At 46.8% G+C, this 27,854-nt stretch overlaps 1 protein-coding gene across 1 annotated transcript in view; it reads right to left on the reverse strand.

The window, feature by feature from the left end:
* Positions 1-7,204: 7,204 nt before the first annotated feature.
* Positions 7,205-27,854, reverse strand: part of DNAI1 (dynein axonemal intermediate chain 1) — a 247,207-nt gene continuing 226,557 nt past the window's right edge. The window contains exons 20-21 of the mRNA XM_027839294.1: positions 25,719-25,904; positions 7,205-7,757 (exon numbers count right to left, since the gene is read on the reverse strand). Of these exons, the coding sequence (XP_027695095.1) occupies positions 7,665-7,757; positions 25,719-25,904 (279 nt within the window). The 3' untranslated portion in view covers positions 7,205-7,664. The remainder of the gene's footprint in view (positions 7,758-25,718; positions 25,905-27,854) is intronic.

The following is a 27,854-nucleotide window of genomic DNA, read 5'->3' on the forward strand; positions in this document are numbered from 1 at the left end:
GTGTGTTTGTCTATATTCTATAGGAACATATTTTATATGTGTTTTATTTCTTTATTTGTGAACACGTAATAATATGTAAAATCCTTGAGAGTTAAGTGATGTTTAATTTTTTGTGTTTATTTCCTCAATGCTTAGCACAGTGCTTTCTGCAGAATAAATGCATGCTTAAATGCTTCTTGGTTATCACCTTCCCTGTCCTGCACACTTTGGCTCCCTAAGATGACATCAATTGTTTTGGTGGCTAAGTCACCCTGTTGACTTCTAATTTATTTTCATTTTGAAGACTCCCTGGCTTCCTCTGTCACAGCAGGGGTGTCACCTTATGTTGGAGGACTTTCTCAATCTTTCCTCATGTATTAGTGCTTGATATCCTTGAAATTACTTTTTTGTTAATTCAATTTTTATTTTCAGTTTTGAATTTTCTCTCCTCCCTCCCCCTCCCCCATTGAGAAATCAAGAAAAATAAAATCTGTTGCATACATAGTCTAGAAAAAGAAATTCCCACATTAGCCACATCAAAAAAAAGGCTTTAATCTGTACTTTTAATCCATCAGCTTTCTGTCTGGAGGTGAGTAGATGTTTCACTATGAGTTCTTTGAAATTGTGGTTAGACATTGTGTTGCTCAGAGTGCCTAAGTCCCTCAAATGACTTTGTATTTCCTCATAGAGACACACAGACACACAGACACATACACACACAGACACACACACACGTTGTATTTCCATGCCCTCTCCCCCAGTATCATCTAGTTCAGTCTCTATCTTCTCCGCAAATGTATCAAGAAAGATTTTTACTAAACACCTTATTGAGATCTACATGTATTATTTTGTGGCATTGCCTTAATCTACCAGTTCTAAAAAAGAAATAGTTAGTCTGATATGACTTCTTTTTTTTTTTTTTTTTTAAGGCAATTGTACCCAGGGTCACACAGCTAGTAAGTGTCAAGTGTTTTGTCTGAGGTTGGATTTGAACTCAGGTCCTCCTGACTTCAGGGCCAGCGCTCCATCCACTACACCACTTAGCTGCCCCAATATAACTTATTCTTGAAAAACCCTTGCTAGTTGTAATACTCACTGGCCCCATTTTAAAGAATTTGGAAATCATTCCTCTAATAATAAGTTCTAGAAATTTTTCCTGCCAGGAATTAAAGTCTAGCTCACTGGTTTGTATATCACATAATCTATTTTTTTTTAAAAATTAGGACATTTTTCTGTCGTATTTCTATTCTCCACAATTTTTCAAAGATTACTAAGAGTAGCTTAGTACTCACATCAGCCCTAACTATTTCATTCCCCATAAGGACTTTGCTTCTTCAACTCAGCGAGTGAAATGATATATTCTCTTATCTTGGGTTTCATTTCCCAACATTTGGTTCTATCTTTCCCTAGTGAAGGGCCAAATTCCTTGCTAGAAAACAAAGAAATAAAGTAAATGTTGAATAGTATTGTTTTCTCTTAATGGTCTGTTATTATTGTCCCTAACCAGGTTGCAAGAAAAAAGGCACATTAATGTATTACTGGTGAAGCTGTGAATTTGTCCAGCTGTTTTAGAAAGTAATTTGTAATGATGTCCCAAAAGTTACTGAACTGTGACACAGCAATACCACTATTAGACCTATATCCCCCCCAAAAAAAGGAGAAAAGGAATCATATGTTCAAAAATATTTACGACAACTCTTTTTGTAGTAGCAAAGAACTGGAAACTAAAGGGGTGCTCATCAACTGGAAAATGGCAGAACAGATTGTGGTATATGGTACGTTATATGTACATATATATTAGTTGAATGTTTTTACACCATAAGAAATGGTAAAAGAGATGGTTTTAGAAGAACTTGTATGAACTGATGCAGAGTAAAGTGACCAGAGCCAGGAGAACAATTTACATAATAACAACAACACTGTAAAGAAAAAATAACTTTGAAAGATTTAAGAACTCTCAGCAATGCAATCACCAGTCACAATTCCAGGGAACCAATGATGAAGCATTTTACTACCACTTAACAAAAAAAAAAAAAGATGAACTTAAGATGCTGAATAAGACATATGTTTTTGAACACAGCCAATGTGGGAATTTGCTTTCCTTGACTATGCATATTTGTCACAAGGTTTTGTTTTCATTTTTCTCTTTTTCAGTTGGATAGGGACAAAAAAGAAGAGGGTTGACAGATAGAGTAACCCATAAAAAGAAAGTAAAAAGGTTCAATGAAGCATTTTTTAATGATTAGAAGAGAACAGAAAGCCAGAAAGAATCAGAGTTAAGAAGGACCGCTTTGAAAGTTATGTTTTTAATTTAGTATGTTGTATATAATATTCTCAACTTCATGTACCCTTTTCTATTCTACTATATATATGGAAATATCCATTTTATTTTTTGCTAAGTTCAGAATGCAAAAAACCCTTACAAAGTGGATAGAAAATGTTCTAAAAAGCAGAACAAAACAAAATATCATTGTCTCATACACCTCGAAGCAGCCTTCCTATTCCTTTTTTCATCTTCTTTTTGCCCTCAAAATAACTATAAATTAATCCCTTTTTTATTGCCTTAATATTCCTTGAGAGGTAGTGTGACAAAATGAATAGAGAGTTAGCCTCATAGCTAGAAAGACCTGGGTTCAAGCTGTACCTTTGGCCTGGCATGGGTTTGTGCCTCTATGCAAATCACTTATCCTCTCAGTATTTTAGGCAATTCTCTAAAAGAATTGGTTGCTAAGTTTGCTGACTTATTGGTACTGGTAGTGGGACCTTCCTCCCAAGGGAATTTCCCTATAATGAAATAGCAGGTCCAGTTCCTGTCTTTTATATTCCTTAACAACATCAGCTCACTCTGGGCTTTTTAGTATTCCTGATTCTCAGGACCATGTGACTTGCCTGCATTCATCCTCAGTTATTTGCCCCTACTACCATCTTCTATAAAATTGGTTGTCAAATTTAAGTTGGTCACTGAATTCCCTGTGAAGTTACATGAATCTCATGAGACAATTTCCCCCCTTTTATTCATTGGAATCACTTCTTTATGTCCTCATTTTGTTTCTGAAAACTTCTCATTTTCCTTAAGTCATTTTTTCTGCAGACTCTTAAGCCACTAGATCTTTACTTACCCTTTATTTGAACATTTTAAAATCTACTTGCTAGATTTAGAATATAGGTCAGACTACATTCTTTAGGTATGGTGAACTTTAAGATGACATGATAACTTTTCCCCAAGGTTCTTGCCACTTCTTTTTTGACAAATGCTTCTTCCTTGTTAAACTGAATTGAATTGAAATTGAACTCCCATAGCCTAGGGTACACACTACTACACATTCTAGCTCTTGATTCTTTCTCCCTGAGTGGCATCTCCAAAAAGACTGTGAGCTCCCTGACCTCAGGGACTGCTTTTCCCCTCTCCTCCAAACGGCAGTCAGTGCGTGTTTGGTTCATGGACTTGATTCCACCTCACCGTGGGTGGGTGAGTGGGGGCTGAGACAGTCTTTGTACTCTAGTAGGAAGAGGTCTGTAGGGAAACAGCAAAGTCTTTGGCCATCACTGGTACCTTGTGCCCAGCTCTGAAAGAGCAGGGAGATGTCCAAGCCCATCCTCCAGAGCCCTCCCCTGACTTTTCTTAGATGGGGGGTGAGGGCCTCTCCCACCCCCCCGGCCCCCTCAGATGGGAAGCAGAACCAGGAAGCTTCCCGCAGGGGAAGGTGCATCTGAGCCCCGCCTGACTCTGCTCCATCATTCATCCCTCCCCCGCCCTCCCCAGCCTGGTCCCCATCGCTGCGCTCCCGAGCCCAGCCGAGGGGGGCGGGGCTCAGGTGGGGAGGGCGGGAGGCGGGGCTTCGGGGCGGCCTCCCGCCCCAGAGCTTGGCCAATGGAGACGGCCCCCCGTGCGGCTCAGCCAATGGCGAGGCGGCGGCGGCGGCGGCAGCGGCTGCGACGCGCGCGCGCGCGCGCGTGGGGGCTGCTACCCGGCTCCAGTGCCCGGGCCGGGCCGGGCCAGGCGACTGGGGGCGGGGTTCGTTGCTGTTTTTGCAGTCGCCGGAGCCGCAGCCGTGGCCGGAGCCGGGGCTCGAGCGCCTGCAGCCCGGCTCGCCGGCCCCGGGTTCCGGGCTCCGGGAGGCGCAGCGTTACGGAGGCTCCGCCGGAGGGAGCCCGGGCCGGAGAAGCGCCCCGCAAGGCGAGGCCCCGGAGCGTGCCGCACCCGGACCCGCAGCCGGAGGAGGACGAGCCGCCGCCCGGCGGCCCCCTGCGGCAGCCCCGGAGCAGCGCATCCCTGGAGCTCCGGCCCCAGCCTCGGGGTCGCCGCGCTCCGGACCCAGGTACCGGCCCCGCCCGCACGCCCCCCCGCGCTGACCCCTGCAAAGTTTCCTAGCGTGGGTCTGCGTGCACTCCCGTGGGCCGCCCCTCCGGCCGTCGCCCCCCCCCCCCACGCCCGCCTCTTCCTCCCAACCTGGGCAAAGCTGGGGGCCCGGACCCCGAGGGAGGATGCGGAGGTAGGACGCGTCTGGTGGGCATCTGGGTGTTTCTATTTCCCTGCCGTGGGGGGAGGGGGATCGATCCCCTAGCTGTGTCACTGGGCCCGTGCCCCCCACCCCCATCCCCACCCATGTACGGTGAAGGGCCCCTCCGGACTGGAGCTGGGGCGGGGGAAAGGGAATAGACCGGGGGAAGGGTGCGTGTGAGCAGACCCCTACAGGGCAGACCGCCTTGGAGAAGCAGCTGCCCCTTGGTGCCCTCCCTCCGGTGTCACTGGGGCCCCCATGCCACGGGTCATAAAGCCCCTGACCACGCTGACCTTTCTGAGGTCAGTGCATTTCCCTCTCCTATTCCTGGGAGCTGCCCTCCTCAAGCCCCTTAAGGTCCTTTGGCCTTTGCTTATCTCTGCCTGTGCCACCCATCTCCCCCCCCCCCACCAAGCTCAGAGATGGATATATTCCCATACATAAACGTGCACAGGTATAACGAACCTACTCTTTGGGAAAGATTTTATTCCTTTGCTTCCTTTTCCTACCTGTTCCCCCCTCCCAACCCCCAATATTGAATTGAAGTAGGAGTATTGGGAACTCTGAAGGAGAGGGCCCTGGAAAGGGAGGTGGAAATCTCTGACTCTTGTTCTCCTCCATAAACATGTATTACCTACATGTCCATGCAAGATGATTTTTTTACTGCTTTCACCCCAGTCCTCTTTGACTGGGAGTCTGGGGAAGGAGACCCATCTCCTGGGAGCAGCTTGGCAGGAACCCCACCCCCCCAATTCAGTAGCCTGTATTACTAAAGCTGGGGGAGGGGGAAGAAGGCAAAACTGATGGTGGCCCAGCAAGGCAGAGAGGGCCTCAGCATGGGAAAATTGAATGTTGTCCTTTACCCCAGAAATAGAATCACTCCTTTCTACCATCTGTTGCCTGGTTCTCGGGCCTACCTGTAGCCTCAGTACCATGAGAAGGCTAAGACATAGGACAGAGATAGGGGCCTGAACTCTGGGTCTAGACTCTGTGGTCTGTCCCTGGTCTGATGGGGAGACAAGCTTTCTGCTTTCCAAGAACCCCCAGGTCTAGGTTAGGAGTGGATTCCCTATAGCCCTGGAGATTGATGCTGGGTGCCTGACAAGTAGTGATCAGGGTCAAATAACTACTGTATCTCCATACTCGGTTATGAGGATGGACACCGGAGCTTCCAATTTTGCTGTTTCACCAACTTTCAAAAACTAAATTTATGATAGGATTTTAAGATTTATAGCTAGAAAGACCATAGAGATCATCTGGTCCAATCTCATTTGATAAAAGAAAAATTGGTCCACATAGGGGAAAGGACTTTCCCCAAGATCACATAGTAACAGAGCTAGGATTTGAACCCAATTCAGACCACTGAGGATTCACCTCCTGTATTGTGAATTTAGCTGAGGAAAGGACCTCTCTGTGGCAAAAGTGTATCCTCCCACATTGCTGTCCTTCGAGGGTAAATACACTTCCCCTACTATGGCAGAAAGAGCTGGGCAGTGGTAGAAGTTAGTGACAGGGAAGGGGACCTCCCAGTCCTACTGGGGAGACATTCCCCATCCCAAGCCCAGTTCTAGGGGTCTGCTTGGCTAATGAGATTTCTGTTCTGCCTCCAGCCCCGGGCCAAGGTGAAAGCTTCTCAGCAGGGCAGGAGCAGTGAGTGGACATCCTTCGAGGGACAGCACCTCTCTGCTCCCTGGATCCCTGGGTACTGGCTGCCTTGGGCCCTCTTCCCGGTGCCTCCATCTTTCCTGCCAAGGCCCCCAGGGATGGGCTGGGGCCCAGGGGTTGAGCTGCCCATGGTGGCATGTGGGGGGTGAAGGAAAGCCCCTGTCCTGCGATGGGGGCGGGGCTCTCCACTGGGGCCATCATCGCCATCTCCTTCAATGGTGTTGCTGCCCTCTTGCTTTTGCTGCTCTGTACGATAGTGTGCCGGGCCTGCCGGGTGCACCCAGTGTGTACTGGTGCTGAGAAGGTGCCCGCATCCCAGCAGTCTCAGCAACCCCAGGAACCCCAGCAATCCCAGCAACCCCAGCAACCCCAGCAACTTCAGCAATCACAGCCGAGGCACGAGGGCAGCCATCTACTGCAGCCCTGACATCTGACATCCTGGGATCACCTAGCCTGCCCGGACTGCCGAGTCCCTATGGAAGGAGGATCCCATGGACCCGAAAAGACAAGGGGAGAGGAGGGATCTCCCTGTTCACTCTATCTGTCTCCCATGAGCCATGGACTGGCCCCTGGGAAGTCAAGGACACCCTCTACTTCCCTCCTCCCATGTCTGCTCCCCTCATGGAGCTGATCCCGCCTGGGTTGGGGCCTGAGTAAGCCTGTGTTCTGGGCTTGAGGCAAAAGGTGGGAGGAATGGAGGTGACTGGAGTGAGGCTGTTTACCCTCTGGGGCAAGAAGGACAGGAGCTGGCCAGACCAGACAGAGCTGGCCCCTGGGAATGGGTGGGACAGAAGCCAAGTTATTCCCTACTGGGGAGAGTGGGAGCTCTTGAGAGTTGCTTCTGGTTCCTGAAGCTGATGGGGCCAGGGAGCCCCTGCACTAGGGTTCATGGGGCAGGCAGGGAGTTGTGCCATCCCACCCAGACCTGATCATTTGTGTGTTTGGTGGGTGGGCAGACCAGCCTGGGCAAAGCCATTGCAATAACCCAGGAGGGTGCATCTGTGCCCTCTCCCAGGGTTCCACTGCTGTTTTTACTAACAATAAAACTGCATTGTGGTTCAGCTGTCTCTTACAGTGTCTGTGTCTGGGCAGGGCAAAGAACCCTGGAACCAAGCAGGCAAACTCTGAGACCTGTTTATTTGTCTGGGAGGGTGTTGAGGGTTACTGGGCCAGTGACCTTTTGTGTGTCCATAAGGGAGGGGATAGTTAACAGCCATCAAAGGCACATCTGCAGGGATCTCTTTCTTGGTCCTTTACTTCAGGAGACTGAGACCACTGACGTTGCTCAGGGGTATGGTTATGGGTTCGGGAGTTGGGGATGCGTGATGCACGACCACTGCCGTTGTGTGGGCCTTAACACTGAGGGAGGAAGGTACATCTGGGTTTAAATTTAGGGGGTGGACTGGAGGCCAGGTTGGGGGAAGGGTTATCCAGGGCTGGCACCTGGTCTCAGACATATCAAGTGCTGTCCCAGTCAGGTCAGGAAGCGGAGGTGCTGCAATCTGGGGACAGCCCAGGTCAGCTCTTCACTTCCCTCACGAGGTTCAACAGTTTGTCCAGTTTGGCAACCTCTACTTCTGGGCCTCTCTTCACCTCCTGCCCCTTCTTCTCCTGTAATAAATCACACAGAGGGGTGAAGAGGTGAAGGGGTGGGGAAGAGAGGAGAAGTGACAAGAGGTCTTGGACCAGAGACATCTGGCTTCTCTGTTGAATTCTTCTTGCTTCTCCGTCTAAGCTGACCCCCCCACCCTGAGGCCACTAGGATGGCCTGAGACAGTCATTCATTCATGGCTTCTAGATGTACAGGGTTAAGACTACATGGCAGAGATGGGGCAGGGGATGACAGTTCTTGGGGGCTTTCTGACTTATTTGACTATAGCCCTTGCTAAATGACTTAGAGGTAGTTTTTAAGAATGGAGGATTAGTATTTTGGGGGCTTTGGTGGAGGCTGGGTACACAACCACTCTTGCTCTGAGAGACAAGACATCCCCTTGGGAACAGCCTGGACAGGACAGAGAAGGGAAGTCCGAGTTACTCCTCTACCCAGTAGCTTCCTTAGGAAGAGGACATCACAGCCCCACTGACTTAGCCTGTTTACTGGGAAGATGAAATCAGTAGTCCACATTTCTATAGCTCTTCAAAGTTTACAAAGCACTTTTCTCATTTCACTCCTGTATAGTGGTTAGTACAATTTTACCCCATTTTGCAGATGAGCAAAGTAAGGCTCGAGTTGTAATTTGCTCTGCTTTTCAGAGTTTGTGTCAGAACCAGGACTTGAGTCCCGTTGACCACCTGAGATAGGGTGGCTATAGGTCCCTTTGGTTCGGAGACCTCTGATCACTCTGAGAAGTCAAGGAAGGACAAGGAGCAGCAGTCCAGAGCCATTGGGTGGGGCAGGGGCGATGGGGCAGTGGAGCTAGGCCAGCCTTGCATGCCATGTAGGTGGAGAGGTCAGAATGGAGGGTATGGTGGAAAAAACACCGGACTTGGAGGCCGGCGTGTATTAGTCTCAGCTCTGTGATTTATTATCATCTTGTCCTTGGGCTGATACATGTTGCCGTCTGTAGCTGGGGCCTTGAAGAGGAAAACTAGGCACTGTTGGGGGGAGCGGGTCAGGGAAGATTGGCTTCTTAGATCTTTCATTATATAGAATTGTAGATGCCTGACCAGGAATGGAGGGCTCAACGGGATCACTTACTGATTCCTTTATACAATAGTATCAACAAGCATTTTTTAAGTGTAAGATATTATAGTAGGTGCTGGGGATACGGAGATACACCTGTCTACAAATAAATAGGACTGTTTCAGGAAATGTATGGAAGAGGCCCTGAAATATGAAGAATACTGGGAGTGATAATAGTTCAGTTGTTGCTCAATCATGTCCGACTCCTTGGGACCCCTTTTGGAATTTTCTTGGCAAAGATACTGGAGTGGTTTGCCATTTCCTTCTCCAGTAGGTTAAGGCAAACAGAGGTTGAGTGATTTGCCCAGGGTCACACAGTTAGTGAGTGACTAAGGCCAGATTTGAACTCAGGTCTTCCTGACCCCTGGCCCAGCACTCTATCCACTGAGTCACCTAGCTAACTGCCTCCTAGGCAAACAGAGGTTAAGTGACTTGCTCAAGGTCATACAACTAGTAAGTGTCTGAGGCTGGATTTGAATTTAGGCCTTCTTGACTCCTAGCCCATTGCTCTATCCACTGCACCACCTAGCAACAGTAGATAGAGCAGTGGGCCTGGAGTCAGGAAGACCTGAGTTCAAATCTAGCCTTAGACACTTATTAGCTGTGTGGCTCTGTGTGAGTCACTTAACCTCTGTTTGCCTCAGTTTCCTCAAATGTAAAGTAGGGATAGCACTAGAAAGACTGTTGTGAAGATCATTTAAGATAATATTTGTAAAATGCTTAGCATACTGTCTGGCAGATAGTAGGTATTATATACATGCTTACCCGCTCCCCCTGCTTTAGATTAGAAATTTCCAGGGGTGTCCCACATACAAGGCACATCCCCTGTCAGGCCTACTGCTCTATGGCTGTTCTCATAGCAAATCTTCAAGAGAGAGATTTAGGAGCTCCTTTTAAAAGGCCTGGGAGACGTGGTAATTGTGTTTCTGGTTTTCTAGTGGAGAACAAAGTACTTTGATAACTGTCAACAAAGTGTCAAGTAGATGAACTTAACAGGCTGACTTTACGAGTCAGCCCTTGGCAGCTCCAGTTAAAGCTTAGAATAAATTGGGGAGGTAGGAGAGGGCATAGGGGAGGAACACTGAGTCGCTTTACTGAAAAAATTGACATGTTTGTTTTTGTATCACTTATATTTCCCAGTGTGCCCCTTCTCCCCTTCCTGGAGAGCGATCCCTTATTACAAAGAATAATGGGGTTGGGGGAAGGGGAAACCAGCTAGGCAAAACTAATCAGTACATCAATTTTGTCTGACATTAACCGTAGTGTTCCACACCTGCAGTTCCCCACCCTTGCAAAGAAGAAAGGGAGGTACGTTCTCATAGTGCTTTTCTGAGGGCCTTTTCTGAGGAAATGATATCATTATAATTTCAGAGCATTCAGTTTAATTTGTTCTACTGTTGTTCTTTTCATTTACCTTGTTGAAGTCATTGTGCATATCGTTTTCCTGTTTCTAATTACTTTTCATCAGTTCATACAAGTCTTCCCATGATTCTCTGTGTTTGGCATAGTCATTGATTCTTATATCACAGTACTATTCCATTACCTTCATGTGCCACACCTTTTTTTTTTAACTGTTTCCCAGTTGATGGGCCTCTTAATTTGTTTCTAGTTGTTTGCTACTACAAAACATGCTCTTATAAATATTTTGGTATATATGGGACCTTTTCTTTTTTAAAATTCAAATTATTGCCCTTCTTGGGATATATGCCGAGCAGTGAGATCTTGGGGACAAAGGGTATGGAGATTTTGGTCATTTTCTTAGCAAAATTCCAAATTGCTTTCTAGAATGGTCAGCCCAACTCGCAGCTCCACCAAAAATGTATGAGTGTGCCGGTCTTTTCCCCAGTCCTTCCAACATTGACTCTTCCCATCTTTCATCATCTTTGACAATTTGCTAGACGTGAGGTAAAATCTCGTACTTGTTTTAATTTTTAATTTTTCTTATTAGTGATTCAGAGCATTCTTTTATATGGTTGTTAATAGTTTGGAATTAATCTTTTTGAGAGCTGCACGTTCATATCCTTTGGCCATTCATCTGTTGGGCTTTAGTCTTACACCTGTGTCAGTGTCCTACATGTCTTGACTGTCAGACTCTTGTCAGGTATCATAGCTGATCACAGATAGAGAGCTGAAAACGGATTTCAGTGGCCATCCAATCCAACCCTCTCTCTTTTAGCAGATGAGGAAACTGAGGCAGGGTAGTAGTGGTGAAGTAACTGGTCCAGGGTCACAAAGATATTAAGAATCAGAGGTAGTATTTGAACTTCTGCTTCTGGAGCAAGTGTACCACCCTTTCCTTCATCTGTTTGCTTCACTTCTTATCCTACTCGTGTTAATTTTGTGCACGAGCTCTTCAAGTAATAATAGGTATTTAATAAATACTTATTATTTGATACATTTCTGTGGGAGAAAGCTTTTTCGCCCCGCCAAATAGTCATCATTACCACCGCCAACTCTAATATGAGACAACAACAAACATTTACTGAGATCTGGTTGGTAGAAGACTTGTGTGTGCTTTTAGTAGATACAGAGAAATACTCTGAGGGAAGAAACCATACATTCAGCTTCCGTGGAGAGCTTTTTTAAAAGAAGCCTCAGGAGGCATCAGGCATGGAAGGGTAAAGTGGTGAGCAGTGAAAAACACTTTTTAACCTTCTTTTTAATGCATACATTTTTAATCCCAAGAAATACTATTGCTTCTGGCACAGTGTCAAGCTTCAGTGTGATTAAGTATTCAGTATTATTAAGCTTCCGCAGAAAGAACACTGGATTTGGAATCAAGTGCAATGTTGGAATGTTGCAACTAGACACAGAGGACCTGAGTTCAAGTACTAGCTCTGCCTCTTACTACTCATGTGACCTTAAGTCTCTTAACCTCACTGGGCCTCAGTTTCCTCACCTGTAAAATGAGGGGGTTGCTCTAGATGACCACTTCCTTTGTGATTGTCCTTTGTATGATAACAGAGTAACACCAGATGATCTCTGAGGTTCTTCAAGCTCTAAATCACAAAATGACCAAATTTCTAAGTTGGAAGGGCCCCTCGGTGCCTGTCTGGTCCGGTACACACCTGAAAAAAATCTCCTCAACAATGACCCAAGTTGTCAGCCATGAGGGGTGATTCATCACCTGTCAGGGCAGCAACCCATTCTACAGTGCCTTGGAACAGCCCCTCTAATTATTAGGAGTTTTCTTTCTTCTTTCAGGCCTAAATCTCCGTTGTAACTTTTATCCATTGTTACTAGTTCTGCCTCTGGGGCCAAATACGACAAAGGTAAATGCTCTTTCTATGGCCCTTCAGCTACTGAAGACGGGTCTTTATATCCCTCTTCTAAAAGCGAAATATCCTCAGTTTTTCTGACCGATCCCGATATGAGATTATCCTGAGACCCTTCAGCATCCTGGATACCTTCCAACAATGTCTAAATTTCCTAAAATTGACTCTAAATCCTGTGATACTATGAAGGATGGTAACTGTGGATTTGTAGGGGTGCAAGAGACCTCGGAGATTATCTAGGGCTAGGCTAAGCCTTAGGCGAATCAAGTCAGATTGTTACAGGGAAAACTGAAAGGCCCCTTCGTGCTGTGGCTGCACGACTGTCCTATTCTGCTTCCAGTTCGTAAATGCTCTAAACTGTGACTCTGCTCACTGCCCCAGGTCCTGCTTTCTTGGACACACATAGCATGAGGCTAATCCTTCTTCCCCACAACAGCAAAGTAGGACCATAGTATTCCGACCCCATGGCATCTTACAGATCATCTAATCGAATGCCTTCCTTTTTTATAGATAAGGAAACTCTAGCCCAGAGGTCACACAGTGGGGAGCAGAGCTGGGATCTGAACCCAGATCCCCCAACTACAAATTTAGCATTCTTTATGTGACTTTCCTCCATCTGAAGATGGATGTCACATCCCACTAAGTCTCTTATAGTTGTTAATAGTTAATAACTAAACATCCTTAGTTCCTTTAGCTCTTCTTTATGTGATAGGATTTACAGACCCCTTAGCCGTCTTTTTAAACTCCAGCTAAAGAGCCCCCAGATTCTAGATCCTTGGTAACTTGTAATCATTCCTCATACCAGATTGTTTCCTCACACAGTAAATGCAGCTTCTTTTTGGAATACTGAATAGAGCCCAAGGGCTGCTCCCCTCAGAGTCACAGGTGGTCATGGTGATTCTGATAAAGGAAACCCAAGAGTGGCAAGAGCTGAGCTGGCCGTGAGGTTCATGGAGTTGGACTCTTGTAACCTACATACCCACCTCTAGATTCCTCTACTATTACTGCTAACATTTCATGTTTACATAATGTTTTTTCTTTCTTTTCTTTTCTTTTCTTTTCTTTTTTTTTTAACAAAACACTTTCCTCACAGACTTGTGAGACAGGTAACGCAAGCATTATTAAGCATGCTTGTTAATTATTAAAATTAATTTACTGATGTGAAAACTGATGCCCAGAGAAGTGCAATGACTTACAGTTAGTAAGTGTCAGAGTTTCAGTTGGAAATCAGGCCTCCTGGACCTGGGCCACCAGATTTCCTTTATGCCCCAGAATATAGTATTATCTTCCCCTTATGTCACAGAATGCCAACCACCTGGCAAGAGTCTATCATTCAATCATTCATTCTTTCATTCAGTAAATGTTTATCAAGCATCCACTGTGTGCAGAACATTTGGAGTGAAATACAAAGTTTATTACAATCTTTTCTCATGGAACTCACACTCTAGAATCTACAGAATTTAGATCTAGTTCTGCAGTTCTAGATCCCAGACCCCTGGTATCTACAGCTGAGGAAGAGGTGACACCAACACAGATAATTATAATACATAATACTGCATGACAAATGCATTAGAGAAGTATAGGATAAAGTACTTCGTGAAGGCTGAGGTAGAAGACTGGTGTCTTGTGAAAAAGACACGGAAAAGCTTCCTGAAGGAGGTGGTATTTGCATTAAGATTTCAAGAATTTATGGGGCAGCTGGGTGGCGCAGTGGATAGAGCACTGGCCCTGGAGTCAGAAGTACTTGAGTTCAAATCCAGCCTCAGACACATAACATTTACTAGCTGTGTGACCCTGGGCAAGTCACTTAATCCCATTGCCTAGCCACCCCCCCCCCCAACAACAACAACAAAAAAAAAGATTTCAAGAATTCAGAGTGGGAAGGAGAGCATCCAAGGCATGAGGAAAGGGATGGGCAGAGTTGTGGAGGCAAGAAAGTTCAGGGCACAGTCAGGGGATTAAGACGCATAGAAGCTAGGACTAGGGAGGTAACAGCCCCTGATCAGACCACTTGGGGAGTCTTAGATCCAGCTCTGGCGGCCCTATTTTAGGAAGGACATTGATAAGCTGCAGAGTACCAAGGGGACGGTAACCAGGAGAGTGAAGGCCCTTGAGATCCTGTCATGTGCAGACTGGTTGGAGGAAATGGGAATGTGAAGATTTAGGGGAGATAGGTATTTAATTATTGAAAGGGCTGTTTGAGAGGAAGCAGACTCGTTCTGTGTGATGCTGAAGGGTAGAACATGGAGCAGTGGTTGGAGGTGGCCAACAAATAGATTGGACTTTAGATGAGGAAAAACTTCCTCATGACCTGAGCTGCCCCCAGGTGGAATGGGTTGCCTTGGGGGTGAGGAATTTCCCAAGTCACTGGAGGGGATAAAGCAAAGGCTGGCTGTCCCCTTGTGGGATATGTTGGGGTGGAGAGGGAGAGGTGATTCTCATCCAGCTATGAGTTGGAGAGATGCTCCTTCAAATCTCTTCCAACTCTGAAATTCCATGGATCTGGACAGAGGGCTTGTCCTGAATGAATGGAGCACAGAATTTGCTGAGAAGAATAAAACAGGCCCCACAGTTAAGGCTCCAGACCTCAGTGTAAATATGTATATTTGGAGAGAAAAGGGAGGTTGGCATCGTTGCTGTGTTTCTTACCTTCATGGCTGTGGGAAAGGCAAAGAAGGAACAGATGTGCTTTATGCCCTCAAGGAGCTTACTCTCTTTTGGAGGAGACTTGATTCAGGCATACGAGATGATTAGAGAACAGGACTGAGCCGAGAACCCATCGTGGTGTGTCCATGGTGGGTGCCTAGCCCCCTTGGCCTCCCTCTGACCTTGATGACACTCTAGGCAGAGTGAGAAGATAGGGGGCTGTATTCGGCTGTTCACCTGACCCAAGCTGCCATCCCACCTCCCCTGCCTAGCAACTGAAGACCTTCCTTTTTCTTTCCTTCCTGTCTTGTAAAGCAACATGGTACAGTGGAAAATGTGCTAGATTTGGAGTTAAGGAATCTGAGTGTGAATCCTGGCTCTGCCACCTCATGTGACCTAGGGGTAAGTACTTAATGTCTCTGGGTCTCATCTGTAAATGAGGTGACTGGATTAGATGGTTTTCAAAGTTCCTTTTAGCTCCAAATCTATGCTCCTATGAGTACCCCCTCCCCAACTATATGCCCTGGTGGTGGCAGAGAGGGGGAAACTCAGTCACCTCAGGTCACTGAATGATGGTGGGGGCAAGGGACAAGGTGGGGACAGGCTGGGGAGGAGAATGAAGAAGGCAGAGAGGGCCTCTGAGGAGTGGCTTTCAGCAGCTTCAATATAATATATTTTGGAGCTCTCTTCACGTGCAATGCCAGGTCTGTTAGACCAGCTTTGAGTCTGCATGACCAGCTGCTTCTTTTCTCACCTAGGGAGTCATTCTGTGTCTATTCATTTATCTGTCTGTCCTTATAAAGCAAAGACCTTGTTATCTGTGTCCAAACCTGTCAAGCAGACCTCAAGCCCTGCTTAGAGTCTATGGGAATGTTGGCCTGGCTCAGCCACCCCCACGTCTATGTGCCACCTGTACCCGCTGATTGCCCTGGCGCCTTCCCTGGCCCTGCATGCCACTGGCTTAGTTCCTTGCTCCGTGCTGGGGTAACTGGCACCTCTTCAGCCCTACTGCTGTTACTTCCTTTCCCCAGATGCCACCTGGGGTGGCTGGGCCCTGTGCCCCACCCCCTGGCAGAACCTGTACTGACAGCCTCCCCCGCCCTGATATACACCTCCCCCTACCCCAGCATCACTCCTTCCTGTACCCATGTCTGTCCTGGCATTAATCCCTCATCATCTGGCCCTGGTACTATGGGGAGGTATAGTCAGTCCATGGGAGACCAGTGAGGGGCAGAGATTGTTAACTTGCCTTTTAGATGAATGTGACGCAGAGCCAAATGGAACTGGGCTGTGGGTAGAAAGAGATGGGTCCCTGGGGGAAAAGTAAATATAACTAACTGTGGACCTCAGTTTCCCCCTGCATTCCAACTTAGTGCCTGGAGACTACTGTTGCAGAGTGCTGATTCTGAGTTGATACGGATTTGTACTATATTTTTTGAACCTGAAATGGAAGTACATGGTCTGATAAAGGATATTACTTTTACAAGGCCTCATTAACAGCACAGTTTTCTTCAAATTGGAACTACTTTGGGAAAAATGAAAAAAGGTGGTTGTTGCACCTATCGATGAGAGGAAGTATAGTGTAGTGGTCACAGCATGGACTTGGTGTCTTCTGTTATTGTTCAGTTGTTTCAGTCATGTGTGACTCCTTGTGACCCCATTTGGGGTTTTCTTGACAGAGATACTGGAGGGGTTCGCCATTTCCTTCTTCATTTTATAGATGAAGAAACTGAGGCAACCTGGGTTAACTGACCTGCCCAGGGTCACACGGCTGGTAAATGTCTGAGGCCAGATTTGAACTTGGGTCTTCCTGACTCGAGGGCCGGCCCTCTTTCCAGTGCCCCACCTAGCTGCCCCGACTTGGTGTCAGAGGGCCTTTATTTGAATCCAGGTTCTGCCACTTGATGCTAGTTCAAATTTCTATAGTGTACATGAATTCTCGAAATACTTTCATCACACCACCCTTGTGAGGTAAGGAGTGTGACTATTATCTCCATTTTATAGATAAGGCAACAGGCTCAGTGATGGGGTTCTGGGTCACATAGCTAGTAACTGCCAGAGCCAGGGTTTGAAACCATGTCTCTCCTGACCCCAGATTTAGCACTGCATGGGTCTTCCCCAACACGAAGAGGTCGGACTAGATGATTTCAAAGATCCTATCCAGCTCTAAATCTTAGGGTCCTAGGAAATGTGCAGAAAGCTGGGAAGGAGACAAGGTGTGGGTGGCAGGGAACTTGACCCAGAAAGGGGGACCCAGAATATTTACCCCTATGTTTGCCAATGAGCTGAGAGTCAGAAGAAGCCAGTGATCGGGGAAAAGAACCCAAACAGGAGGACGGGGAAGAACTTGCTATTTTAGGACCAGAAAGGAAGACCAGTCCTGGGCTGGTAAATGGAAGGAGAGGATGCCATGTCGCAAGACCAAAATCTAGGATGACAGTTGAGGAAGAGACAAGCTGCTGCTTATAAACCCAATAGCGAGGATGCCAGGGAGACAGAGGCTGGGTGTCAGAGCAAAGAGCAGATGAGTGAGCCTAGACCCACTGAGGCACTAGTACCTAGCTGAAGACTGGATTGTTGGCATAGCCTGAAGACAGACTGAACAGGGAGAGAAACCAGGCTTCAGTATCAGGAGCTGCCTGGCTCCCTGCCTCCTTATTGTCCCTATGCCAGCCAGGCATTTCCACTTGTCTTAACCTTTGAAATGAGCCAAATCTATTCTGTGCCAAGAATATGGGCCAGCCAAAGCACCTCTGTCCAAACTTGTTTACATTGCAACCAGCTCTGGCTTTGGGCAAGAAGCCTATATGGTGAGTCCTTGTTTGGGAAGTCGAGCTCAGAATCAAGCTCTATTCTTGCCACCGGTTCTCTGTCCCTGTTACCCACAGATCTCCTTTCCAGATTCTGACTTCCCCTTCCCCAGATTCTCTGGCTTGAATCCCTGAGGCTTTGCTCCTCAGCCTTCTAGCTTGGGTTTGTAATGGATTTCAGAGTTGAAAGAGGACTTGGAGATCATTTAGGCCAACATTATTATTTTACCTGCTGCCTGACTTCCTAAACTCTGGACCCTGCCTGGACCTTCAGTAATTTTGGACTCCTCCCTCCCTTAGCTAATTAGTCTAGACCAGCTCTCTGCCTTTTTGACTCATGGCATTTTCTAGTCTTCTCCACTCTGATTGTCAAATGACTGCCCCTCGAGGTCTAGCTGAAATCTTAGCCCTGCCCCCTTGCCATTCAAGGCCTGGCATTATACTCAGGGATGGAAGGAGCCAAACATATTCAAAGCTAAGCATCTGGGTCAGCCAGAACATCCCTGGTCAGATTTCATTAAGGCCCAGAGAAACCTGAAACTTGTCCTCTATGGAAACTTCCTTTTTGTACCTTTGGGGTATTTTTTGGGGTGGGGCTTGTCTCTAGTGAATACTTTTATTTTTTAAAGTCAGGTGCCTTTTTAAAGTTCGGTAGGTAGTCTTTGTGGCCATTTGGATTCTTGACCTGGGAAAAGGAAAGAAATAAGAGTAGGAAGGAAGGAAGGAAGGAAGGAAAGGAGCCTTTACTAAGCACCTACAATGACATGCCAGGCACTGTGCTAAGCATTTTATAAAAATGAGCTCATTTGGTGGGGTAGGGAGTGGAGGCCATAGGGAATGGTTTTCTGGCCTGTCAGAAAAAGAGAGAATGGGCTTTACTGCCTCTACACATCAAGGGTAGAGGTGATGGTACAAATGGAGGCAGCAAACCCAAATCTTAGAAACTTTACTAGAACATCAAGGTAAAATCTGAGCCCACACTCAGAGAAAGGACTGTGAACCCAAGTACCACCCTTTGGGTGGAACTGAAACTAGGCCAGGAAACAAGGGTGCTGTGTCTATACCGGAAATTTAGGGGATGCTGAAAACACCATCCCAAGCCAAAATACCCTTCCCTTCTTGCATGCCACACTCCCATGGGGGCACTTCCACCCCAACCTTCAGCCCCTTACTCACCCCAGCTGCCCCAGGGGCGTTTCCTTTTCTCAGGGGAGCTGACCCCATGCCCCTCCTCCTGTCTAAGGTAGTCCAAGGACCACTTGTCCAAGGTGCAGAGCTTGCTAGATACTGATCTGCACCCCAGTGCAGCTGGCACTGGCCTATTGGCTGGCCCTGCTAAGGATAGATAGCAGTGTTGGCTTTTGGCCACTATAGGACGGCCTGTTTACCCAAAATGTACCGTATCAGCATAGTGTCACGGCCTGAGTCATGGGGTTCATCTCAGAGCTGGAAGGCCACCTCTGATTCCTGGCCAGGTCCTGACCCTGCAGTGGATGGGGGAGAATGGCTGGTACCCTAACCAAGGCCATGCCATCTGAGGTGGGAAGTTTTAACTGAATTCCCTTCTCCCCATCAGGCAGCTTTCTGGGCAGCTCCTTCTGGTTCTATCGCCAAAGCATCTCTCTGGAGATACAGAGAGCAAAGAATTCTTATTCCCCTTTCTCCCTTACTGGGGCTGTAGAGATAAGCTCAGGTTTCCATAGCTCTCCTCCTCCTTCCCACCTAGGCCCTGCATGGTGCTTTCTCCCTCACATTCCTTTTAAACCTAATGCCGACCAGTTCTTTTCTGTCCTAGTCCTTGCCCCAGAGCAAAAGAAGGAAAATGGGATCTTTGCTCCTATTGACATTTTTTAGGGAGAGAAGGTCTATCTCCAAGGCCATCTGAGATCCTATTCCTTCCCCCTATCCCAGGAGGTAGAGGTGATAAGGAGGAGGCTAGTATTTTAAATGAATATGTGATAAAGGAAGCATTCATACATTCAGACACCTAGCTCCCAGACACACAGCTTCCCAGCTTCCCACCTACTCAGACACTTAAATATCCAGCTCCCTGCACTCTTAGATACCTAAAGGCCCCTCTCTTTCTAGGGGAGACAGAAAAGAGCCAGGCTGGATCCACGTCAGGATTGGCCTGGGATGAAATCTCTGATTTCTCCCTGCCTATAATCAGACATAACTTGCCTTCTGCTTTCATTCCCAGAAACCAACTTGAATGGCCAAAGAGGGAAGAGGGCTGGAGGCATATTCACTTCCCACAAATAACAGGAATCTCAGAGCTGACCCCTCCCATTTTTGTCCTTTCTTTTCCTCATCCTATGCTAAAGATCAAGTTCAGGGTCTTGTACATGCTCAGTAAATATTTGTTGAATTGAATGAATGGATATCATCATCAGCTCTTGGAATATGTAGTCTCACTGCTTTCTCCCCAATGCCTTCAGGAGATGTGTGGGTCTTAGAGAGGAGTCCTTCGGAATATGGCCCTCCAGTAGGACATATGCCCCTGGGCAGTATGGACTGGGCTTGGGTTAGGGAGCTGGGAAAAGAATGTTTCTGGATGGAGCTTTATCTGAGTCTTGGTGTCTTTGGTCAAGGTTTTGATATCCCAGGCTGCTGGCTTTCACTGGCCTAGAGAACTCAACATTTTCCCTGAACACTGGACTTGGAATCAGAATGTGCATTTGCATTTTGATCCATTTACTACTAATATGACTGTGGACTGTGGGCCAAGTCACTTATGTTTTCTGAGCTCCACTTTAAAATGAGGGGGGTTGAATTAAAAAATCCCTAAGGTCCTTTCTAGGGCTTAGAGCCCTAGAACCACTGACTTCTGCACTGTTCTCCCCTTCAGGCATGGGGTACTGATGCAATGGAACTTTCTCCTCTTTTTCATATTATACCTTTTATGACAAGTCACTTTGGCTTACTCCTCTCACAGAGATATCAGTGGTGTACAGAGACAATGGAGTGTGTGGGGAGCACGCTGGGCTTGGAGTTGGAAGACCAGGGATCACACACAACGTAGATGTCTGATCTTGGATAAGTTGACTCACTTCAGCCTCCATCTCCTCATTATAAAATGGGGTTGATCATGCTAGCACTGACTATCTCACTGGGTTGTTGTGGGGGAAATGCTTTGTGAACCTTCCAATGCTTTAGAACCAAAAACAATTTTTTTTTTTGTAGCAAGCAATGGGGAAAAAAAAAGTAGGTGCCCCTTGACTGGAGAAGGATTAAACAAATTGTAGTACATGAATATAACAGAATAGTATGCTGTGATAAAGGATATGAAAAATTCAGAAAAGCAGGGAGGAGTAATGAACTGATGAGATGTGATCTAAGAAAACAATATACACAATAACGATATAAATGAAAGAACAAAAACCAATCTGAATGCTTTGTTAATTATAATAAACAAAACTTAGCCCTGGAGAAGGGTTGAGAAAACATATTTTCCTTCCTTCTTTACAGAAGCGGAGGGTTATGGGTGTGGAAATTTTCACTCTCAGATACTGTTGATATATTGGTTGCTTTGCTAAACTGCTTCCCTCCCCCCTTTCTTTTTTATTCTTTGTTACAAGGGATGGCTCAGTAGGTAGGGGAGGGAAGAGAGATATATTTGGAAATGAAAGTGATATAAAAATAAAAGTTATCTATAAAATTTTTTAAAAAGGAAATGTGAGCTATTCTTAATCACCCCACAGCAGCTTAATGCTTAGATTTGCCACAGCAGATCTGCCTAGATGTTAGATAGGCATGCCCCCTGATCTTGACTGGGAAGAAAAAGGGGTTATCCAATGAACTTTGGGGGTAAACTTGGTGTTGGGCTGAATTATTCTTTTTTCTAGGTAGTGGGAGCAACTCTAATAATATCTTTTGAATTATTTTCTACTTCTCTTTGAGCATGGGAAGGGAATTAGCTAATGATTAAGGAAGCATGGAGGTGAGGCATCAAAGTCCCAGCCATCATCATGACATTTCCTGACTGTCTGAAAGTGAGTCTGGGATTGTAAACCACTGAGCCAATCTGGTGCAAGGTACCCAGGTGTGGGAATCCCAAATCTTCAGATCTGGTAGGAGTGATTCTGAGTCCAGGATAATGGGCTAAGCAAGGCCCAGAGAACTTTAATTATAGAAAAGTTTTGTAAATCTGGGCACCGCCCAATCTGTACTGAAGAGAGCTTCTCTTCCCCCTCCACCCCATTTTCAAATATAGTCTCAACTGCCTGAAATCTTATTTTTGATATTTATGTATGCTATTCTTTCTCCCTCTTTCCAAAAACACACTTTTTGGCCTCGAGTGTGTGGTGTCAAGAATAAGAAGAGAAAAAAAAAAGCGTGGGTGCTAGGACCAGGTGCTAAGTTACAGTGGCAATGGTGGAAGAAGGGGGAGGCTTATGTAGTCAATGATTGGAATTCATAGGACTCAAGCCAGAGAGCCAAGTCAGTTCTGAATGATAAAAAGGAAGCCGGCATCCTGAGCAAAGGGATAAAATTCAGCAAAGGCTGGAGGATGGAAAATCCACAGGCCAAGGACAAGGGTTTTTTCTGAGAAGGGGCTGATTCTCCAGAAACTTGATGCGGTCAGACAAGTTTATGGCCTAGGGTATTGTCCTTCTCAACTGTTCAGAAGGTAACCCTTTCAGGGAGAGAAAGACAGTTTCAGATATGGCAAAGCAGATTCGAGGGGTTGGGTCAATTGCCTTTCATAGAGCCAACTTTCATTTTCTGAGCTCTTTAGCAGTCAGGGTAACCCCTAAAGACCACCACTGACCACAAGGGTTCCATGATCTCTGACAAAGGCAGGCCTGAGAGCTCAGAAGGTATTGTCAAGGTATGGTCAATGGCACAGTCATTATTGCCCAGCTCTTTGGTATAGGCCTGGTGCCTGGGACTCCAGGCAGCTTTCGGTACAACCTCATGCATGATGCTTTCTCGGAGACACATGCAATACTTGGGAGAAGAGGGAACTAGACTCCATGGCACCATAATATCCTGATGTGTGGGGCTTTCTTGCTCTCCTTTCTTCCAACATAATGCCCTATAAAACTATAAAACAAGCCCCAGTTTAGAAATAGCCCTGAGAGGCCTGGGCTATATCTCCTTATATAAGCTGCCCACAGGCAATCTCAGAAAGAAAGAAAGGCTGATGCCATCATCAGGGCTACGGTAGCAGCTGCTGCCTCCTTGCTTTCACAGCCCAACTGCCTTGCTTTTCTGATTCTGGTAATATACGCCAGTGCCTGTAGCATAGACCATTGGGACCCACTAATCAACATCCCATCATTTCCTTCCTTTGGGTACATTTGGAGGTCCATTTTAGGTGAAGGCATGCTGTCCCTCTGGACCTGTCATTTTGCAATCCCCTCCTGGCTCAGCCAGACCCTTTCAAGATTCTGGGGTGATAACTGTTCTCTGTTCACTTAATGGGAAGCCATTACGCCAGGCCTGGGCTACCAGAGGCCTCTGGTCCAGCTGACGGCTATGCCCCCCTGGCTAGGGCTCCCCTCCTTTAGCAAGACCAAATGCTTTCCTCTCTGCATGCCCAGGAGAATTAGCCCAGCCGCCAGGAACGCGCCCTCATTAAGCAGCCACGGAAACAGGATTTCTCAGGCAGACACATTTTCACAGTCTCCTAAAACTCAGTGCAAATTAATTAAGAACATATTTTATCAGCTACAAGATTCATCTCCAAGTACAACTAACTCCTGAAACAAGGCCCAGAGCTCAAAGCTGGGCTCCTGCTTACTACGGCACGTTTAACCAATTAAAACCCCTCTCCTTTATGCCTCCTTTATTCTGTGGTATTTATAGCCAGCCCAACGATGGCATTAGCAATAATTACAGGCCAGGCTCTGATTCTCCGTCTTGGGCCCATTGTCTCTACTCTGGCCATTACTACTAAATTGGCAAGAACAGCCATCCATGGAAACGTGCAGCCCGTATTAATAAATGTGAATACCCCAGGCAGCTGGGGCGCTGGGGAGTGGGGTGAGGACTGTGAGACTGAGGGAGCAAGCATGGTAGGAGACCATCCTGCTCCTGTTCATTAATACTGTAATCTCTACTCCTGGCTAGATAGGAGCAATCCACCTCCACCTGGTCCCTGTCCTGGCCCCCGGCATGGCCCTAGCCCTATTGTTTTTGCTCTCAGGAAGTCAATTCAAATGATAAGCTACACTCAGGGTCCTGAATGCTTACTGGTAGTGTGTGGTAGTAGAAAGAGCAATGGATTTGGAGTCTGAAGACCTGGGTTAGAGTCCAGGCCTTGCCACTAACTGGCTATGCGACCCTGGCCGGGTGATTTTTACCAAATAATCTCTAAGGTCCTTTCTGCCATATCGTTCTGTGATTCTGGACCCCTCGGGCCTCAGGAAGCCTAGTTGCATGGCAGTCCAGCCAGGCTGTTGTATTTTGGGCTATACAACGTAGGGTCCGTATTTTTAATCCCATGGCTCTGGAATTGCCTGTGAAACTGGATTGGAAGAGAAAGACCTTGGCATCATCTGAGGTCTTAGTAGCTCTGGACATTGCTTTGTGGGAGCACTGAATCAGTCAATCCTTTCTCTTCTCTGCAGCTCAACCAGGCCTACCCAGCCCATAGCTCAGCCCAAGTTCACCTGGGAGCTCACCATGGAAAGTGTGTAACCCTTTGGGCTGGGTTTGCTTGGCCTGGGATGGACTCTGGACTCTGGGCAAGTCCTAACTGTATCAGAGCTACAGTGACCTGATAGAGAGAGAGGACTCAGCAGATCAGAGGAGGCATGTGGTGAGTGTCAGTGAGGGAGAGCCATTGTTCTCATGGCTGATTTAACTTATCTTTCCTCATCCAGAATCCTGCTACTGAGGAAAACCCCCATCCCACTTTGCCTCTGACCTCAGCTTCCCAAATCACACCTACGGGCTGGCAAAGAATAATGGACTAACCCTTTCTCTCTTGGAAATCTTATCCATTCCTTTACCTTTATGTGGATACCCCCAAATTTCCTCCAGCCTCCGTCTCTCCCTAGAATCACGAATCAGAATCTCTACTGAGCATCTCCTACTTGGATGTCCCATCAATAGTGCAAAACCAACATGTCACAAACCAAGTCTACTGTCTTCCTCTCAAACCTTCTGCTTTCTCCTGATTTAGCCAAGGGCAGCTCAGTGCTCTTTCCACTTCATCACCCTGGCCACAGAGCCCATGGGTGACCTTGCTTCTCAAAGTGTCCATGGCCAAGTAGTGAGAAGCTGTGGGTGAGTCTGTGTGGCCCAAGGGGCAGCCATGATCCAATGCAGGGTCACAAAGGCACCCTTTGGTGGCTACCCAAAAAAGCTGTTCTTTCTACTACCAATCTCCTGTGCTTCCTCCCCACAGTTGAGCAATATCTGGCCAAGCACCTCTTGGTCCTCATGAATTTCCTTGCTTAATTCCTACAGTCCTCTCCCTGCCGCTGTGGGTGTTTCCCTGACAGCCCCTCAGAACTTCCCCTGGCTCCCAAACACAGCACGCTCCTCTGTCTCCTAAGCAATGCTTCTCCTTTTGTTCCCAAAGTTATTTCTTCCTCTGGCCCCAGATAGAGCAGACTTTCTCCCTAGCTTACAAATAGAATGAACTCACAGAGCCCTTTGGCCACCAGGTTATGCTTCCCTCTACCTTTCTGAGTTTTCTCCCAGCCCCTTTTGCAAACTGAACTGAACCAGCTTCAATCTTCTGCCACCCCCAACCCATATGAGTGCCCCCACCTCCCAAATGTAGCTGACCCTAGATGAATATCCCAACCCCACTGAGTTCTGAGACCTCCCTGCCTTCAAAATTCTCTTTTTTAAAAGTGGGCCTCAAAAAAAAAAAAAAGAAAGAAAATGCTATCTATACATGAACCATTCCTGGGAATGGTTGATTTTCAGATTTGCAGTGTGTATAATATATAGTGGGCCTCTCACCCTCTCTGCCCAGAGAACAGCACCAGTACCCCTCGGGGAGCTCTGTCTGGTTCCATCTGCCTACGATGGGCTATGACTATCTGAAGTAAATATCCAGAGGCTGTTGAGATCAACCCAGTTCTCTCAGAATTTTCTCCCTAAACCCCAGCCTGTTCTCCAGATGCCTGACATTTCCTGGAGCCCAACTAGCTTCTCTCCTGGTGAAGGAGTTTACAGTCCAGGTCAAGCTGCTTACCTTGGGCATCTTCCGCAGATTGGGTGAGAGTTTGAGGCAGGTGACCTGACCACGATCATCCCCGACAATAATGATAGGGTGAATGGCATTGAACTGCACATGGGTAATCTTATTTTTCTTCTTGACCACTACTGCTTGGTTGCAGATAGCCTCGTATTTGTTGATGACCAGGTCGAACACATGGGCCTGCAAGTAGGAAACATTGAGAGCTGTGTTTTTGACAATAAAAGAACAACAAGCCAACTCAGACATCAGAGTCATGAGGTAATAGTAACTGGTATGTAAATAAAGGTGATGCCCAGGCAAAGGGGTGCTTTGGGCAACAGGACCACATGGGAACAGCAAGGATTTGTGTCATAGAACATCATCAGGGACCTTAGAGTTCATCTAGTCTGAGCCCCTCTTTTTCTAAAAAAGGAAACTGAGGCTAGATAAAATGATTTGCTTATGATCACATAGAAAATTAGTGCCCTAGCTAAGATTGGAATTTGTCTTTTCTGACCTCTATACCAATTTTCTTTTTAAACCAGAGTAATTCATTTGGGCAAAGCCCCGATGGAGGGACAGGTATTCCCATCAGAGGCTGCTATATACCATGTAGCAAACACTAAAAGGACCTAAATCTCTTAGAACAGGGGTAATAATTAGCCTGAAATCCATGGACCTCTAGAGGTCTCCGGATGGATTTCAGAAAGTCTGTGAACTTAGACGAGAAAAAACAAACAAACTACGACATCTGTATTTGGTACAGTGGAAGGAGTGCTTGCTCTGGAGTTAAGAGAACCTGGCCTCAATGTTGCCTCCGATGTTAACTCCCTGTGAGAGCTTGGGCAAGTCACAGCCTCTTGGGCCCCAGTTGCTTCATCTTTAAAATGAGGGGGGTGGAATAGGTGACCTCCCAGGTTCCTTCCAGTTCTGGGTCCCTTTGGGAGAAGCTCTTCCTTCTTCAGAAACATCTTTCTAATAGGCGTGCCCTGGTACCTCAAATATCATGAGAGCTTAATTTCTTTGGGTTAAGGACTTCACACAAGTCCCTCTGGTGGAGGTTTGAGTTGGGTAAATGAGTTCAGTCCAGTGTGAGATACCTTTTTAAACACTTTCTATCTAGGAGATCACTGGGTATCTGAGGGGGAGTGGGAAGTCCACCAGAGACAAATTTTGACTTAAGAATGTTGCTGTAGGCTGCTCCCTCTCTCACTTTGGGCCTGGGAATGACCGAGTGGCCAACCACTGTTACTTGATGCTCAGCCTCTTGAGAGGCAGGAAGGTGTAGAAGGACCTGGGTCGGACTCTAGGATCTGCTCCTTACTCCTTGTAAATCCTTCTTGTCTGGCTGGCAGCCTCCTCTTCTGCAAAATGAGGGCTTTGGAATGGATGGTCTTTAAGGTTCCAGCTAGTCCTAAATCCTGTGAGCTAGGAGATGCCACCTTAAGGTTCACCCCCCTCCCAGGGATCTGCCCTACCAAGGGAGGAAGGCCTTGGTCATCAGAGCAGGGGTCTGGGCAGGTGTGGAGCCAAGAGGAGGAAGAGCAAGGATGGAGCTGAGTGCAATGAAATGCATACTCTGTGGTCATTCAGAGCCCCTCAGCACGGGCTATCTAGTGCCACCTCTCTGCGACCTCCCTCCTTCCAAAACACACACACACACACACACACACACACACACACACACACACGCACGCACACACACACACACTCATTACCGCCACCATCTCAACTCATGCTGTTGTTGGAATATTTCCCTTCTCTCCCTGCATCCCCTCCCCCCCCAATTTGACTTAGCCAGATTTCCAAACATGCTTAAGCTTCCTCCACACTCAGATCTTAGGGACCATCAGGACTACTTTGACAGGTTCCTCTGCCCTTCTCTCAGCTGGAATCTGGAGACCCCCAAGCCTGAATATGGACTTTCACCAATCAGAGCTGATGGGGTGAGGGATGGGGACTGGTTACCCTGAGAATGCTCAGACAGAGTCTTCTGCTTGGACGGCCCTCACCAAAAAGTCAATCAGTCAGTCAGTCATTAAGCACTTACAATATGCCCAGCAGTGTACAAAGTGCTGGGGATTCAAAGAAAGGCAAAAACTGTCCCTGCCCTCAAGGAGCTTACATTCTAATAGTGTAGATGACATGCAA

The sequence above is a fragment of the Vombatus ursinus genome, unplaced genomic scaffold (genome assembly GCF_900497805.2).
Source record: "Vombatus ursinus unplaced genomic scaffold, bare-nosed wombat genome assembly UNPS02014832.1, whole genome shotgun sequence".
Taxonomy (NCBI): Eukaryota; Metazoa; Chordata; class Mammalia; order Diprotodontia; family Vombatidae; genus Vombatus; species Vombatus ursinus.